The sequence below is a fragment of the Muntiacus reevesi genome, chromosome 3, assembly GCF_963930625.1.
Source record: "Muntiacus reevesi chromosome 3, mMunRee1.1, whole genome shotgun sequence".
Lineage (NCBI taxonomy): Eukaryota > Metazoa > Chordata > Mammalia > Artiodactyla > Cervidae > Muntiacus > Muntiacus reevesi.
Window position 1 is genome coordinate 250,835,682 of NC_089251.1, and position 19,505 is coordinate 250,855,186.

The following is a 19,505-nucleotide window of genomic DNA, read 5'->3' on the forward strand; positions in this document are numbered from 1 at the left end:
TTGCAGGCGGATTCTTTACCAACTGAGACACAAAGGAAGCCCGATAATTCTCTGGACCTCTGCAAAATCTGAAAAAGTCAGACACCTAAACTTCCCAAAGGAGGGAAGATCAGGGTGCCCATACTCCCCTGTTTTGACCACTCAGAAGTGCAGGAGACGAGCAAGAATCCTGACCTGCCTTGGAGGGAAGGGGGGTGACCGAGGGGAAAGGAACATCTGAGACTCATGTCAGAGCTGGAGGGGGTTCTGCTGGGTAGCTGTGTAGCACAGTGGTTAGGGGACTCCAGTTCTAAGGCCAGATTGCTTGACTGTACCCCTTACAATCATTTGACATTGGTCTGTCTGCTCAATATCTTTGTGTTTCAGTTACTCATCTGTAAAATAGTACCTACTTCATAGGAGTATGAGACTCAGATTAATACAGATAGAATGCTTTGTATTGTACCTGGTCCATAGAAAGCAATTGGTAAATGGTAGCTACTAATCATCTCTTTACTTATTTTTACAGATCAAGATATACACCCTAAGATTTTAAGTGAACAGAAAGTTAGAGGTAAGACAAATGCCCAAATCAGGTATCCCAATTCTCATCATATTACACAGATTTTTTCCCCTGATATCCTGCATACTTAAAAAAGGAAAGAAAGAAATACTGAATCATTTAAATGATTAGGAATGGGCCATTCAGTTATACATAAATTTCTTTTCCCCTCTAAAACTGAAATATGCAAATGGGCCTTACCCAGTTCTATTTCCCCAACATCCAGTGGGCAGGACTAGTCGTAGAGGCAAGAGACAAAGGGCTCAAAAGCCCTGGGAAGTTTAACTTTATTCAATATTTGCTTCCTTACCTTAAACTTGTCAACTTCAGCTTTTGAACATGTTGCATGATAAGATAGCACCTGGTTCAGAAAAAAAGGAAAAAAAAACACAAAACTTCAATAACTAGACATGACTTAATTTTCTGAAATTCTCCTGGCACAAAACTAAACTTTGTTCAAGTACACCACCTTGAAATAATAGTGGGTGCTAATATATAATGAGAAATTCCCAGTAACCATCTGTGATATAGATTATCTCCTGTGCCACTACAGTGAAATCCATTACAATGAGGAATGGAATGACAATCCATGTTAAAGGCTACATATTTTATACCAGGATGTTTTTATAAGTAGTTACTTTATCCAAGAGACATGTGGCTCAAGACCGCTGTTCCCAAGGTGTGAATATTTCTCCCATGAAATGCCTTGAAATGCAAATAAATTAAAAGGTATGTGTGTGTGTGCACATGTATGTATGTGCATATTTGTGTGTGTATGTCTATGTGTGTGTCCTGTGGCAGACACTGTAACTTGCTGACTCAACTTCCATGTCTGGTCTATTCTCATTTGCCTGCTTTTGTTCTCTAGGAAAGATTATATTGTTATTTCCAGCCATCTGCAATTTTCTTTTTTCATTGGCCACACCCTGTTGCATGTGGGATCTTAGTTTCCTGACCAGGAATTGAACCCACATCCCCTGCATTGGAAGACAGATTCCTAACCACTGGACTATAAGGGAAGCCCCCTGCAATGTTTTTTGTAAGAGGATTATATTTCCCTGTTTCATGGACATCAACCTTAGTATATGATTTATTTTAGTCAACGGATGGTGGAGGAAAGTGATGATGCCACCTTTGAGAACAGCCTTTAAGAGCCGCCATGTGGTTCTGCCATATTCTTTCTCTCCACCATGGGAAGGGCATGACCCTGAGAGGAGCTACCCCTCTCAGCCTGGGTCTCCAGGTGAAGGAGATGCATGGAGCTAGCCAACACACTGCCGATGCTGCGTCTCATGAGCAAGAAATCAACTTTCGTGCTTTATCATCGCATCATAACTTACTGATAGAGTTTGAAAATCGAAAACCCAATTGGCAGGCTCCCCACCACTAGGGGTGGTCATGTGGGGTGGCCGTGTGACATTCCTCTGATTGATGAAATATATGTGGGAGTATTGGGTCTGCCTGTATCCTTTCTTTGTTTTCCCTGGAAAATGGCTGTAAGGCCTAGACATGCAGCAAAATCTGTCATCTATGAGGTTATGGTCATAAGTGTGAATAGATGCCTTGCTATAGATCTAGAGCAGAAACGGAAAGAGAAATGAAGCTGACCCTGGTCTGCCCTGTTCCAGACTTATTGTTCTGTAGAACAAATAAACTCACATTTCCTTGAGTCAGTATTGGATGTTACAAGGCATATGAACACATTCATGCACACACAAACACAATGTAAGTATTATACACATGCTACCAGTTCCATCCTTAATCTATACAAATATCAAATAAATCTGAGAAAGGTTAAATCCCTCTTCAACTACAGCTTTAGAGAATCTCAGTGCATATTTTGCTCTGAAAAGTAAAGTAATACATTTCTTCTGATACTGACAGTCTCTTGTTGGTGAGCAGGGCCGTATCATCAGCCAGGAAGAGAGCCTTGTTCATGCAGGAGCAGGCCCTTTGGTAAGCTGCAGTCTAGGAGGAGGCGACATTGTCCCCTCAAAGAATCCCTAGAAGGGCAACAAGCCAGCAAAGCAGATTCCTCAGGGCAAGAGAGCCTTGCATCCTGCTATGGAATGCTCTGATTTTGTCCTTCCAAGCAGTTTCTGCTGTTTGGTCCTAAAGGGTTCCCTGGAATGCATCAGGAATGTGATCGTGTGTCGTTGCTCCAGATAGCCTCAGGATGTGCTTTACACGCAGAGCACGGCGATGAGAACCTAGTAACGTCTGTACCCCTTTCATGTACAGCATCATGAGCTACCACGCAACTGACCAGACAAAGATACACAACAGTGATCTTGCTTAGCTCCTAGCTTCTCACTGTAGAAAGCCTCTGATCAAATGTGACCACCTCACTCTTCCTAATGAGCATCCACAAAAGGGGCACACAGGACTTTTCCTCATCACCTGTGGTCAGGGATCACGTCCATTTTACTCCTCAAACTGCATCAGCTTTGGATGTTCCCTCATAATTTCACTGAAACAGCTTGTATGAAGGTTTCTGATTTCTTGCCATCAAATCCAAGTCTCTCTGGACAGATCTGCAAATGTATTTCGCAGCAACATTGAATGCAGGTGATTGCTCTTGCCATTTCTGAAGAGGGTCTTCTTGACACCACACTATTTTGGTTGTCATACCGCATTCCTGTCTGTTCTTTCTCTGTGTTCTCTTTTAGCCTGCCTCCTCTATTTGAACTCTAAATGGAAACATTTACTCAGTCTCTTCTTCAGTGATGTCACACATGCTCGTGACCTTATATATCATCTATAGGTTGACAACTTTCAAATTTAGCCCTAATCGCTCCTTGAGCTTCAAACTCACATATCCTGCTGTTTACGTCGCTAACTTCCAACTCAGTTGACTCGGTAGCATCTCAAACTTAACACACCTAAACATGTCCCCTGATTTTCCCATTGTAGTAGACAGAACGATGCTCCTCATCCCCTCATGATGTCCACATCCCAGTCCCTGAAACATGCACATATTTATGTTACATGGCAAGGGGGAATTTAGGTGCCAGTGGACCTGTAGATAGGAAGATGATCCTGGATTATCTAGGTGAACAAAATGTAGTCACAGGAGTCAAAGGAGAAAGCAGGAGAGTCAGAATCAGTGATGTGACGTGAGAAATATCAACGCTCCATTGATAACTCTAAAGACGGAAGGGAGACATGAGCCCACAAATGCCCGAAGCCTCTAGAAACTAGAAAAGGCAAGGAAAGAAGAAACACATCCTACTCACACTTTGATTTTAGCTCAAGGAGAGCCGTTTCAGACTTCTGACCTCCAGAACTTCAAGATAATAAAGTTCTGTCTGTTGTTTTAACCCACAGTTTGTGCTAACTTGCTACAGGAGCCAGGGGAAATGGATGTCACCAATCTCTTTTTCTTCCAGTCCTCCCAGCAACATGATGAAAGTTCATCCAATCAGTTATTTAAAGTAGAAAAACCTGAGGGTGATCCTTGATTTTTTTTTCCCTCCCTCTTTCCCTCACACTGAATCCAGCAGAACAATATGTCACTTCCACTCCTGTATTCGGACTCTTTCCAGTTTCACCACCACTACCCAGGTCCAGTTCGCCATCCTCTCCTACCTGGGCCCTGACAATAATCTTTCTACCCTGACCCCTTCTGTTCTCTTTGGCATACATCAGCCAGAGTGATACTTAAGAAATATAAATCCGACCTTGCCATCCTCCAGCTGAAAACTCATCAGTCATCAGTGACTCCGGTTACACTTAGAATAACATCCAATTCCCAGACAGTGACCTGACAGGTCCTTGCGATGTGGCCCCTGGCGCCCTCTCAAATCACACTGCATGCACTGCACTCTCTTCTATATATTCTCTGGACATGCTCGCTTCCTTTTGAGTTTTCTATATACCAAGCTCTTTTCCATCTTACAGCCTTACTTGCCCTTATCTCCTGGTTGATATTTTCATCCTTCTGAAATTAGGTTAAATGTTATCTCTTCAATAAGGTCTTCAATCAGTGCCTTGAGAAACCACCTCACTCACCATTACTCTGTGTTCATAGGCTGTTTTCTTCACACCACTTATCACAGTTGGAGTTATGTGTTAGCTTGTCTGTCACCTGCCTCCCCCTCTAGACTGCAAGCACCGTGAAGGCAAGGGTCAGATCTGGTTTTGGTTGCCAGTGGATACCCTGTCCCTAGAAGAATGCCTGATACTTAGTTGGCACTCAGCAAATATTTAATGAATCATGCAATAGAAAATAATCTTAAAAGAAAAGAATCTATTTCTCATATGCTTCTCTGCTTGTATTATGAGTGGCCTTAATTTATGTCTTTTCCTTAACAAAATCATGATATGTCTTAGACCATAAACTGAACAGTGTAGGTAGGGTTGCCAGTTTTAAGAAATAAAAATACAGGAGACCCCGTTGAATTTGAATTTCAGATAAATCACTGATATCTGCACTATTTGAGACATAGTTATACTGAGAATATTATTTGTTGTTGATCTAAAGTTCAAATTTAACTGGGTGTCTTTCTGTTTTTACCCAGTAACCTTACTTCTCCTCTCTTGAAATTAAAAAGTCTAGAAACAAATATGAAAAACTTTAAGCCACATTCCAAAATTTTTTCATATTCCTCACTCAACCCCTCCCAGTGACTTTTTCTTCCCAGTATTTTATCTGGCAAACCTACCAAATATCTCAAGTCTAGAGTATTTTCAGCAAAATCAAATAACCTCACTAATCTAAGATCTGAGACTAACCTGTGGATGCCATTGAAGGAACTCTAATCAGATCAAAGTAATTGCTGATTACTTATAGCATAACCAGCATTCCAAAGAGAATCAGTGTGTGTGTGTGTGTGTGTGTGTGTGTGTGTGTGTGTGTGTGTGCGCGCGCGCGCGCGCGCACATGCAGGTGTGACCATATGGCACAGCTGATGACTAAAAATCATGCAAGTTTCTGTGGTAGAGAATTAAAAAACAAGTTAAAGAATTTATTTTTTAAGCTACTATTGTTGTTAAACCCTTTTGGATAAGTTAAGGTTTCCTCCATGTTTCTAGAGCACATTAACTTTAAAAGAATCCCTTAAGCTATTTATTTCATACCAAGGAGCTAGAGATACTATTTATTTCTGAGTAATAATATATTTGATAGAATAAAAAAGGTTTAAATGAATGTACTGTAATGGTTTTGAAGAAAGAAGCATTTGCAAATCTTATATATACACTTTCTCTATGAAGAACATTGTTAGTTTATGAGAGTTTAGCCATTACATACACACTCACAAGATTTTTTTGACAGCTAAATCGAATTTGTATAAAGTTTACTTACAAAAGTAAACAGCTGACCCACAGAGCACTTAACAAACATTAAACTTTCACAAGAAAATGTCTATTGTGATAGCTTTATCTTTTGTAGCTGTATTAATTTTGAAAATATTTTAAAGTAAAATCTAGTGATTCAGTTTCATTGGTGAGCTCTGACTGAAGAAATCTCTATAGTTCCAAAAATAAATCACTATTTGCAAAACCCCACCAACTTTTTTGGATTGAACTTGCTCCTAGCAAAACAAAGAAACAGCGGCAGGAAAATGTAAAAGAAAGCAACTGTTAGACCCATGCACAACAGACTAAAGAAGTCATGTTTTTGTGTGGTGTTTCCACAGCAGGAAAAGACAGTTAACTATATTTCAAAAGAAAAACAAGGAGCAGAGCTATGCAATACGACCACTCTAGCAAGCCTTGCCCTCTGCCATATGCGGTTCAAGACCAGAGCCAAATGCTTGCCTTGCAATCCCAGGAACTGCCCCTAAGTAGCGGAGGGCAAATCTCTGACAAGAGAGTACTGAATGTTAATTTATTGCGGATCTAGGAAGCCATTTGCTCCTGGAATGAGAAATGAACCATTGCAAATGCTGGCTGCCAGAAGTACAAACATAAAGAACCACTTCACAGGGAGCAGGAACGCAGACCTTGCTGAGGACCCAGGTGGGCTGTCTCGGGAGGCCTGAATATTTACTCATGTGTTTACAACTCAGGAGGCAAGGCGGCACTTGGTGGCATTTGGAAAAAACTGGTATCAGAGTTAAGGTGGCCTGCAGGAAAATCGCAAATACTTTATACTGATGAGCTCGGAAGAAGTAAAGAAACTTTGTGATCAGCAGCAGGCCTCTGGTAAAGGTGGCAAACCACAAGGAATGAAAAGTCAATTTACTTGGGATGACTTGATAGAAGGGCTATCTGAGTAAAGAGCCATTCTCTAGAATTTCTTAACAAGAGGATGATAGGCTTCAAAGTCCCTGCAACTGAACGAATTCAGGGAAACTGAGAAATCATCAGGTTCTACTATTAAATATTTAAGAAAGTGTCTGCTGTTTAATGGAATAAAATGTTCAGAAAGATAACTTCAAATAACTGTGTCTGCTGAGTGACCTGTTATCACAGCCTTTGGACTATATCCATCATAAAACATATTTTTAATATTCTAAAAAAGACAAAATCTTGTGGAATTTAAAGTAGAATAAAAGATTCCTGCAGAATCTAGGGTAATAAACAAAATAGTCAATTGTCAGAATGACGTCAGTTCAGCTGCCTTTTAACTACTACCTGCAGGAAAGAAGGGTCACACTCGTAGTTCGCATCAGCATATATGTATTGTGTGCCTACTATGTGTAAATCATTGTGATAGATATTTTGGTCTTCTTTTTCCTATCCTGGCAAATATATTTTATTGGTGGTGGTTTTGTCACCAAGTTGTGTCTGACTCTTGTGATCCCATGGACTGTTGCCTGCCAGGCTCCTCTGTCCATAGGATTCTCCAGGCAAGAATACTGCAGTGGGTTGCCACTTCCTTCTCCAGGGGATCTTCCTGACCCAGGAATCAAACCTGGGTCTCCTGCATTGCAGGCAGATTCTTTCCTAATTGAGCTACGAGGAAATTGGAGGCCTCAGTTTTATTTGAATGCTGGTAGTTGTATGAAGCACTGTGCTTCATACAGTGCTTTGTTGAGGCTTAAGGTGACTCAGATGGTAAAGAATCTGCCTGCAATGCAGGAGACCTGGGTTCAATCCCTGGGTCAGGAAGATCCCTTGGATCGTCCCACTCCAGTATTCTTGTCTGGAGAATCCCATGGACAGAGGAGCCTGGTAGGCTACAGTCCATGGAGTCCCAAAGAGTTGGACATGACTGAGTAACTAACACTTTCACTTCATTTTCTTTTTTTTTAAATTTTATTTTATTAGTTGGAGGCCAATTACTTCACAACATTTCAGTGGGTTTTGTCATACATTGACACGAATCAGCCATAGAGTTACACGTATTCCCCATCCCGATCCCCCCTCCCACCTCCCTCTCCACCCGACTCCTCTGGGTCCTCCCAGTGCACCAGGTCTGAGCACTCGTCTCATGCATCTCACCTGGGCTAGTGATCTGTTTCACCATAGATAATATACATGCTGTTCTTTTGAAACATCCCACCCTCACCTTCTCCCACAGAGTTCAAAAGTCTGTTCTGTACTTCTGTGTCTCTTTTTCTGTTTTGCATATAGGGTTATCATTACCATCTTTCTAAATTCCATATATATGTGTTAGTATGCTGTAAAGTTCTTTATCTTTCTGGCTTACTTCACTCTGTATAATGGGCTCCAGTTTCATCCATCTCATTAGAACCGATTCAAATGAATTCTTTTTAATGGCTGAGTAATATTCCAACTCTCCAACATAAATCACAGCAAGATCCTCTATGACCCACCTCCCAGAATATTGGAAATAAAAGCAAAAATAAACAAATGGGACCTAATGAAACTTAAAAGCTTCTGCACTACAAAGGAAACTATAAGTAAGGTGAAAAGACAGCCCTCAGATTGGGAGAAAATAATAGCAAACGAAGAAACAGACAAGGGATTAATCTCAAAAACATACAAGCAACTCCTGAAGCTCAATTCCAGAAAAATAAATGACCCAACCAAAAAATGGGCCAAAGAACTAAACAGACATTTCTCCAAAGAAGACATACAGATGGCTAACAAACACATGAAAAGATGCTCAACATCACTCATTATTAGAGAAATGCAAATCAAAACCACAATGAGGTACCATTACACGCCAGTCAGGATGGCTGCTATCCAAAAGTCTACAAGCAATAAATGCTGGAGAGGGTGTGGAGAAAAGGGAACCCTCTTACACTGTTGGTGGGAATGCAAACTAGTACAGCCACTATGGAAAACAGTGTGGAGATTTCTCACTTCATTTTCAAGGAAGAGCTCAGCAGGAGTTCTATGCAGAGTACATCATGCGAAGTACCCAGCTGGAAGAATCACAAGCTGGAATCAAGATTGCTGGGAGAAATATCTATAATCTCAGATATGTAGGTGATACCACTCTAATGGTAGAAAGTGAAGAGTAACTAAAGAGCCTCTTGATGAGTGTGAAAGAGGAGGGTGAAAAAGCTGGCTTAAAACTGAACATTCAAAAAGCTAAGATCATGGCATCTGGTCCCATCACTTCATGGCAAATAGATGGGTAAAAAGCAGAAACAGTAACAGATTTTTTTCTTGAGCTTCAAAATCACTGTGGACAGTGATTGCAACCACAAAATTAAAAGACACTTGCCCCTTGGCAAAGTTATATAGCACATTACAAAAGTAGAGCTGTCACTGCCAACAGAGGTCCGTATAGTTGTGTATGGATGTTAAGAGTTGGACCATAAAGAAGGCTGAGCACTGAAGAATTGATACTTTTGAACTGTGGTGCTAGAGAAGACTCTTGAGAGTCCCTAGAACAGTAAGGAGGTCAAATAAGTCAACCCTAAAGGAAATCAACCCTGAATATTCATTGGAAGGACTGATGTTGAAGCTGAAGCTCCAATATTTTGGCCACATAATGCGAAGAGCTGACTCATTTGGAAAGACCCTGATGCTGGAAAAGATTGAGGGCAGGAGGAGGAGGGGGTGGCAGAAGATGACATGGTTAGATTGCATCACTGACTCAATGGACATGAGTTTGAGCAAACTCAGGGAAATAGTGAAGGACAGGGAAGTGTGGCATGCTGCAGTCCATGGGATTACAGAGTCTGACATGACTTAGCAATGAACAACAACAGCAGGAACTCGCTCCAATATAACCTTCCTTTTCACCTTTTCTCCCCTATTTCTCCATTTCAAATGTAAAATAATAACATTCTATTCCTTTATCATTGAGAATGGTTTTCCAAACCCTCTGGTTGTTGGAGGCAGTCAAAATTTATTCCCTCGTATATTTACTATCCTGGGAGGGCTTGTCAAGAATCTTCCCATGGAATCCCAATGCCAAAGTTAGATAATTTTTCGCCTACATTCTTACACTTCAGAAATTCTCACACACCTCTTAAGTCATTCATTAGCTCAGTGGGTCACAAACGTTAACATGCATCAAAACAGAGACGTCTGCCTCCAGAATTCCTGGTTCAGTGCAGCTAAGGTGGGACCTTAAAAGCTGCACTTCTAACAAGTTCCCAGGTGAGGCTGATGCTGCTTGTCTGGGAACTACACTGTGAGAACCACTGTTCTGATTCCCATCGATGGATTCTAGGTTTAAAATGTCTAGATTAGAGGGGAGGAGTGAGCAGAAATGAAAGAAATAAAGTGGTTTGGGTCTTCTCCCAAATCCCAGTGTGATTTGAATAGCTTTCTTTTTAAGATGCTTAGAAATGTTTCTTTAGTTTTATTTTGCTAGTTGGTTTTCATGACTGTATTTCTTTATACTTCTGAATTTCATTGACAATGGAGATAAAAACGCTGTGAAATTAGTTTCATTGGATTTATTTAGAACACTTGGGCTTATGCAAGCAATTTGGTAAAGATCTTGCTTAAAATTATGTCATCATGTAAGTCTTTGACATTTCTGGGCCCAGAAATCAGAATTTATCCCCCGTATTGCACTGGTTTAGACAATGACTTCATTTTCTCCCTGTCTATTGGGGTCAGTAGTAGCACTTGATTTTGCTTATGTAGATTAATTGCTTTATGAATTATCTATAGCATTCTTACAGCAGGTCATTTTCTTCCATTTAGTAGTTTCATGTTCTTAATTTGTGGTCACTTAGTACACCAGCATTGGGAAGCAGCATAGCTTGTTGGTTGAACACAGGGACGCTGGAATTAGATGGCTTGGGCTCATAATCCTGCTCTACTAGCCCTTAATTATCTAAACTCGCTGAGTCTCAGTTTACCTATCAGTAAAAAGCAGGGAATACCTGCATTTCCCACTCACATTTCACTAGCTGGAGAAAGTCCCATGGCTCTATTTAACTTCAGGAGAGTGGAAGGTATAACCCTCCAGCAGGCTCAGCAGGTGATGGGCTCTAAAGACTACCACAATGGTTCAGTCAGTCAAACCGCAAGTAGAATTAGAATTGTTTTTGAAATCAGGGCAAATGAATCCACTATATGAACCACAGCATATGAATTTTACGGTGCTTTTTAATTTTTGCTTCTTTCCTGATTCTCTTCTGTATTTCAAAGAGTTATGTGTGGTACACAGGATCTTCCAATAAGTGGGATTATGGTATAACCTTATTACATTCTTTATATTTAACATATGTAGTACATGTAGCATATGGTCATTAAACATTGCTGATTTGACTAAATACATTGTGATATCCATAGAAGAAAATTATTATAACGAAAGGTTATTGTTGGATTAATTCAGTTCCATAGCTTTTAGGAACTGCTTAGCTACCGATTTCAATCACTTCAATGTCCTTAGGGTGAAAGAAATAGTCTATTTCTTTCCAAAAAGTTGCATGTGGCAATAATTCTAATTTTTAAAAAGTTTTTAGTTGTTTCTCATAAAAGATCTCAGCCATTAACACTTAAATTCAAAAGTCTTTTTTGGATTAATTCTTACTGTAATTTTATATAGTTCTATACATATGCATATTACACTATAATTTATAACTGTTTCAAAATAAATGTTCCTTTCTCACAATTGCATAACTCCCCACATTATGTGTGAAAGTGAGGCTGTTTTTTTAATCATGTAGGTTATTAAGAGTATTAATATTTCACAAGTGCTTTTCTAATGAACTCATTGCTTACTTGTTTTCTTATTTGTTAACAGCAAAAGAAGAGAACACAGCATTCTTTTGGACTAATTGAACAACTTGGATTGGTTATTTCTGTTTCTAAAACAACTATAATATGTGTCAATGCTTTTTCAAATCTATAATTTAAATCTTTGGAACTGATACTTTTTAATGCCAGATCTGATTTCACTTAATGCCATATTTCAAAGTAGCTTATTATTGAATACATATTTATTTTCTGTTCCTCTCCCCTCATGGTTTTTGCATAATCAACAAGACTACCATGGTTGATGACCTGAGAAGAAATACCTTGATTATTTGCATTGACTCTGCAGGAACACCATAGAGAACTTTACGTTTGAAGCAGCGTGGTTTTGCTTGAAGCTACCCCTGGAGTAAAAGGAGTAAGAAGGGACGAGGCCTAGTTTGGGCCACTGGCAAACTGAGCGGGGCCACAAGGGCAAACAGTTGCCATGGAGGAAAGAGAAGTCCAAAAGTAAGAGTGAAAAAGGGCAGCTTTCAAGCTGTCTGGGCAAGGTTGGTGGCTACAGAGATGAGATTAGATCTGAGGGAGTAAGTCAGGGAACAGTATACAAGCAGTTGAGTATCTAAATCATGAACCATTCAATCAAGAAGTATCTATTAAGGACTTGCAAAACATTCTCTGGCATAAATGTTACCAACATTTTCTTAGATCAGTCTCCCAAATCAATAGAAATAAAAACAAAAATAAACAAATGTTTGACCTCATCAAAGTTATAAGCTTTTGCACAGCAAAGAAAACCATAAACAAAATGAAAAGACTGGGAGAAAATATTTGCAAGTGATGTGACTGACAGGGCTTAATTTTCAAAATATACAAACAGCTCATACAACTGAATAACAAAAAACCCAAATAACTCAATCGAAAAAATGGGCAGAAGACCTAAGTAGACATTTCTCTAAGGAAGACATACAGATGGCCAAAATGCACTTGAAAAGAAGCTCATCATCACTAATTAGTTCAGTTCAGTTCAATTCAGTTGCTCAGTTGTATCCGACTCTTGGCGACCCGATGAGCTGCAGCACGCCAGGCCTCCCTGTCCATCACCAACTCCCAGAGTTTACTCAAACTTATGTCCATTCAGTCAGTGATCCCATCCAACCATCTCATCCTCTGTTGTCCCCTTCTCCTCCTGCCCTCAATCTTTCCCAGCATCAGGGTCTTTTCAAATGAGTCATCTCTTCGCATGAGGTGGCCAAAGGATTGGAGTTTCAGTTTCAACATCAATCCTTCCAATGAACACCTAGGACTGATCTCCCCTAGGATGAACTGGTTGAATCTCCTTGAAGTCCAAGGGACTCTCAAGAATCTTCTCCAACACCCCAGTTTAAAAGCATCAATTCTTTGGTGCTCAGCTTTCTTTATAGTCCAACTCTCACATCCATACATGACTACTGGAAAAACCATAGCCTTGACTAGATGGACCTTTGTTGGCAAAGTAATGTCTCTGCTTTTTAATATGCTATCTAGGTTGGTCATAACTTTCCTTCCAAGGAGAAAGTATCTTTTAATTTCACGGCTGCAGTCACCATCTGCAGCAATTTTGGAGGCCCCCCCCCAAAAAAAAGTCAGCCACTGTTTCCACTGTTTCCCCATCTATTTGCCATGAAGTGATGGGCCTGGATGCCATAATCTTAGTTTTCTGAATGTTGAGATTTAAGCCAAACTTTTTACTCTCCTCTTTCACTTTCATCAAGAGGCTCTTTAGTTCTTTGCTTTCTGCCATAAGGGTGGTATCATCTGCATATCTGAGGTTATTGATATTTCTCCCAGCAATCTTGATTCCAGCTCGTGCTTCATCCAGCCCAGTGTTTCTCAGGATGTACTCTGCATATAAGTTAAATAAGCAGGGTGACAATATACAGCCTTGACATACTCCTTTCCTGATTTGGAATCAGATGGTGTGACCACTCACCTAGAGCCAGACATCCTGGAATGTGAAATCAAGTGGGCCTTAGAAAGCATCACTATGAACAAAGCTAGTGGAGGTGATGGAAATTCAGTTGAGCTATTTCAAATCCTAAAAAATGATACTGTGAAAGTGCTGCACTCAATATGCCAGCAAATTTGGAAGACTCAGCAGTGGCCACAGGACTGGAAAAGGTCAGTTTTCATTCCAATCCCTAAGAAAGACAATGCCAAAGAATGCTCAAATTACTGCATAATTGCACTCATCTCACACGCTAGTAAAGTAATGCTCAAAATTCTCCAAGCCAGGCTTCAGCAATACGTGAACTGTGAACTTCCAGATATTCAAGCTGGTTTTAGGAAAGGCAGAGGAGCCAGAGATCAAATTGCCAACATCTGCTGGATCATTGAAAAAGCAAGAGAGTTCCAGAAAAACATCTATTTCTGCTTTATCGAGTATGCCAAAGCCTTTGACTGTGTGGATCACAATAAACTGTGGAAAATTCTGAGAAATGGGAACTCCAGACCACCTGACCTGCCTCTTGAGAAATCTGTATGCAGGTCAGGAAGCAACAGTTAGAACTGGACATGGAACAACAGACTGGTTCCAAATCAGGGAAGGAGTATGTCAAGACTGTGTATTGTCACCCTGCTTATTTAAGTTCTATGCAGAGTACATCACTAATTAGTTGAGAAATATAAATCAAAACCACCATGAGGCATCCCTTCACACCAGTCATATTGGCCATCATAATAAAAAAGTCTATAAATAATAAATACTGGAGAGGGTGTGGAGAACAGGGAACCATCCAACACTATGGATGGGAATATAAATTGTTGCAGCCACTATGGAAAAGTATGGAGTTTCCTTCAAAAACCCACAAAAAAGAGTTGCTATATGATCCAGCAATCTCACTCCTGGGCATATATCCAGAAAAAAAACCAATAATTCAAAAGATACATGCATCTTTACACTCTTAATAGCACTATTCACAATAGCCAAGGCATGGAAACAAACTAAATGTCCATAAGCAGGCAAGTGGATAAAGAAGATGAGGTATATATATACAATGGAATACTCAGTTATAAAAAAGAATGAAATAATGCTATTATCATATTAATACTAAATGAAGTAAGTCAGAAAGAGAAAGAAAAATACCATATCACTTAATATGTGGAATCTAAAATATGAACCAAATGGAACATATATACAAAAACAGGAGCAGATACACAGACACAAAGAACAGACTTGTGGTTTCCAAGGGAGAAGGAGGATGTGGGAAGGATGGATTCAGTGTTTGGGATTAGCAGATGTAAACTGTTGTATATAGAATGGATAAACAAAAAGGTCCTACTGTATAACACAAGGAGCTATATTCAATATCCTGTAATAAACCATAATGGAAAAGAATATAAAGAAGAATACATATGTGTGTATATAACTGGATCACTGCCGTGCAGCAGAAATGAACACAACATTGTAAATCAACTATGTTTCAATAATATAAATTTAAAAAAAAAATCTATTGAGGAGTTGATTTGCACCAAGCACTCTGCACATGGTCCCTGTCTTAATGGAACTTCTGCTTGAACAGTAGAGAGATGCACTAAACAGGCAAACATGTGCACTGAAATAATGTCTATAAAGTCAACTAGCAAAATGCTGAGAGAGACAATGGGGGGTGGGCAGAGTGCGGGAAGGTGGCAGGAAAGTGGGTTACGGACTCCTTCTCTGAGATGGTACTTTAAGCCAAACCCAGAAAATAGAAAGGAGCTAGCCAGGGCAAAAGGCAGAGGGAAGGTATTTTGGGTGGAAGGTGAAGTTGCCTGGAGGGCAATGTGGGTGAGGCAGGGGAGATCTGAGGTGAGGAGGGAGGGCTGGGTAGAGGCCAGACCATCCAGAGCTTTCTAAGTTAATAAAGGATTTTTATTGTCCTCAGTGGGAAGACACGGAGGAGTTTGGGGTAAGAGATTGACTGTGACCTGGGCAGCCCTTTATGCACTCTTCCTCAATTATATTCCACTCCAGATGTGACCACCACCCCTACTTTCAAGGCATTTTTTCCCTCGGTATATTATGTAGTTTTGCCTATTTCTAAACTAAGAAAAGCAGGTTCCCATTACATGTAGAACAGTTGCTATACAGGATGGATTGGAGGTAGACAAGAGTGGATGGGAGAGAGAGAACAGAGCTGGGCCAGGACAGTAGAAGTGGGGATAAAGGTCTGTGGAATCTGGGAAAAAGAACCAGAACCAGGGAGTGCTTAGGCTCTGTCTTCCTCTTTGTGACGCTTACACAACGGTCTTGCTCAAGACCATGGCCGTCCAAATCTGCACTATGCAGTGAAGGGCTCAACTATGGTGCTCCTGGGCTGTGGTCCACCCTCCTGGGGAGAAAAGTCCCTGGGGTCCAGGGGACAGGTCCACCCAGCCTATGTAGGAGATACTTGGCATCACCCAGACTAAACTCCAGGCATTCCAGAATGTCCCCCAGGCACCCCACAGGCCCCAGCCCACTGCCAGGACCTGCACGGGCTTCTTCCCCAGATGTGGCGTCCTCTGAGTGCAGCTCCGGGTGGGGGCTGTTTGCCGGGCTGTGGACAGGGGCTGGACCGCGCGGGCTGGGAGGGTCACACATATACACACTGAGCACAGTGCAGGGAGCTGGTGGGTTGTGGAGAGGAGGGAGGCTTTGTGGGCTTGGGGCCAGCGGGTGCTTCCTGGGTGTGATTTACCCCCTTTTGAAAGCGGCAGCCCCTTTCTGCTCCCTGGACTACAGCACTATCAAGACACTCAGCACACAGATCCTGAGTCAGATCCTGAGCGAAGGTCAGTTTCTTACTTAGCTTGGGTTCACAGGCCAGCATGTCACTAGAGAAGCAGGCCCTAGGGCACAGCTGCCGCTCTGCAGAACGCAGTTTTCCCACTGAGGAGTAACCCATGCCAACTGACCCGGCTCAGCATCTGCTTCTGTCAAGATGAAATTAAAGACGGTGTTGCTGGTGCTCAGCATAGACCCAGGCTATCACTCCTAGAATCTGCGCTGTAGGACAGAAAGGAACAGCTTCCCTACTGACAAATAAAGGTTGTAACTTTCAGTGAAGCAAAAGAGGAAGAGGACAAATCATTTCCAAGGTGCTTTATTCAACTTGAGCTTGTAGATCAACTGGCTCTTTTTCATTATTTGTCCCTTAACCCGTGAAGAGGCCCTTGACTCTGACTCTCTTCTCACCTCCATCAAAAGCTCCAGGCAGGTCAGAAGCTCCAGTGGTAAACGCAGTCCTGCAGTTGACGGGACAGCCCCTGAAGGGCAGCTGGTGGCACAGTCTACACAGTGTGGCCCCTTGAAACAGACTTGAGCTTGAACCCTGGCTCCACTTCCAGAGGTGCAAAGCAAGCCATAAAATCTCTCTAGGCAAGATTCTAAATCTTACTGAACCCCAGTTTGCTCATTTGCGAAATAGTAATGATATTGTCTGAGCTTCCCTGAAGACACAGTGGTAAAGAATCCACCTGCCAATGCAGGAGATTCAGGTTTGATCCCTGGCGGGAAAGGTTCCTTGGTGGAGGAAATGGCAATTTCCACTCTAATATTCTTGCCTGGAAAATTCCATGGACAGAGGAGTCTGGCTTGCTATAGTCCATGGGGTCACAAAAAGTCGGACACGACTGGGCATACACACAATGATACTGTCTCCTTCATACTGTTTTGGTGAAGGTTAAATGAGATGAGTATTTGGTGAAGGCTAAATGAAATGCACATATAACTTAATAGAGTGCCTGACATTTGGTATTATAAAAAGTACCAAAGAATAACAATGAAAGGAGGAGAAGATAGGGAGGAGCCAAGATGGCGGAGGAGTAGGACGGGGAGACCACTTTCTCTCCTAGAAATTCATCGAAAGAATAACTGAACGCAGAGCAAACTTCACAAAACAACTTCTGATCGCTAGCTGAGGTCATCAGGCGCCCAGAAAAGCAGCCCATTGTCTTAGAAAGGAGGTAGGACAAAATATAAAAGATAAAAAGTGAGACAAAAGAGCTAAGGACGGAGATCCGTCCCGGGAAGGGACTTAATAGAGGACGTTCCCAGACACCGGGAAACCCTCGCACTGGCGGGCCTGGGGGAAGTGTTGGAATCTCAGAGTTTGAATCTGGCTGGGAGGGAAACAATAAATAAAACCCACAGATTTCGAGCCTAAAAGCAACTCCCAGCAGAAAAGTACCCCAGACGTCCGCATCCGCCACCAGCAAGTGGGGGCGGAACGGAGAGGAGCGGGCGGCATTGCTTGGGGCAGGGTCCGGGCCTGAGTGCCCTGAGGGCAATCAGAGGGAGCTTCTGTGAGTTGCCAACTTGAACTGTGAGAGAGCAAAAGAGAGAGAAAATTAACCGGCCCGAACACACTGCCGGCCGTTCGCAGAACAAAGGGACCGAGATTCTGGGCGGCCGAAGACTGCCGGGAGGGTCGCGGCGAGACAGAGGGCGCGGGCGCCCGACCAGCGCGGGCGGGAACTGGGGCTGGGGACGCGGAGGGCAGAGGGCGCGCGCGCCCGACTGGCGCCTGCGGGGACTGAGGCTGGGACCGCGCAGGGCAGAAGACGCGCCACACCCGGGGAGAGAGCGCCTGTCAAGCGCCTGGCTGCCTGGGCCGCTCGGGCGGCGTGGGGACGGAGCGCGGGCCCAGCTTTGTGTGCCGCGCTTTTGTGAATCGCCCGAGGGCTGGAGCCGCGCGCGCACCGTGGCGCGCGCTTCATACAGAGCAGCCCGGAGCCTGAGCAGCGCAGACCGAGAAAACAGCGCAAGCCCCTCCCTGGAGCGCCGGCCCCTCCCCGCACAGTCCCTCCCCGCACAGCCCCTCCCCGCAGCGCGACGGAACTAGCTACCTGAATAAGAATCCACCTCCGCCCCCTGTGTCAGGGCGGAAATTAGGCGCGGAAGAGACCGGCAACAGAACCCATATAAACAAAGGGAACCGCTTCAGAAGGGACCGGTGCAACAGATTAAAATCCCTGAAGAAACCACCGATTGACTGTACCGGAAGGGCCTGTAGATATCGAGAAGTGTAAGCTGGAACGAGGAGCTATCTGAAGCTGAGCCGAACCCACACTGACCGCAACAGCTCCAGAGAAATTCCTAGATATATTTTTACTTTTTCTTTTCTTTCTTTTTTTTTTTTTAAGTAGGGAAGAAAAGAAAAAAAAGAAAGAAAGAAAAAAAATTTTTTTTTCTTTTTTTTTGGTTCTCTTTTAATTTCCTTTAAAATTCCCTATTACTCCCCCATTACTCCTTAACTTTCATTTTCATAGATTTTTACGATTTTTTTAATTAGGCAAAACAATTTTTTTTTCTCTTTCTTCTTCTTTTTTTTTCTTTTTCTTTTTTCTTTTTCTTCTTTTCTTTTTTTTCTCTTCTTTTTTCTTCTTCTCTTCTCTTTTCTCTTTTTCTTTTTCTCTTATTTCTTTCAAAGCCCTCTAGCACTCCTTTTACTACGCCTTAATTTTCATTTTCAATACACTATAACCTTACAGAAGAAGGAAAAAAAAAAAAAAAAAAAAGAAGAGAAGCCCTATTTTTAAACCAAACTTCATATATATTTCTAAAATTTCTTTTGTGTGTTTTGGTTTTTGTTTTTAATATAGTATTCTTAAGAGTCTAACCTATACTCTAGACTTTTAATTTTTGTTTTTCAGTATATGATATAAATTGTGAACATTTAAGAATCCAATATTCAGCTCCCATTTTTATTCAGGAGTGTGTTGATTATTCTCTCCCAATCTTGACTCTGTTTTCTACCTCAGAACACCTCTATTTCCTCCTTTCCCCTTCTCTTCCCAATCCAATTCTGTGAATCTTTGTGGGTGTCTGGGCTACGGAGAACACTCTGGGATCAGACAACTTCGTAGATCTGTCTCTCTCCTCTTGAGTCCCCCCTTTTCTCCTCCTGCTCATCTCTATCTCCCTCCTCCCTCTCCTCTT

The 19,505-nt window shown here is 41.9% G+C and overlaps 1 protein-coding gene across 1 annotated transcript in view; it reads right to left on the minus strand.

The window, feature by feature from the left end:
* Positions 1–19,505, minus strand: part of PDE11A (phosphodiesterase 11A) — a 426,109-nt gene that overhangs the window by 141,106 nt on the left and 265,498 nt on the right. The window contains exon 10 of the mRNA XM_065929000.1: positions 852–902. Coding sequence (XP_065785072.1) covers positions 852–902 — 51 coding nt within the window. The remainder of the gene's footprint in view (positions 1–851; positions 903–19,505) is intronic.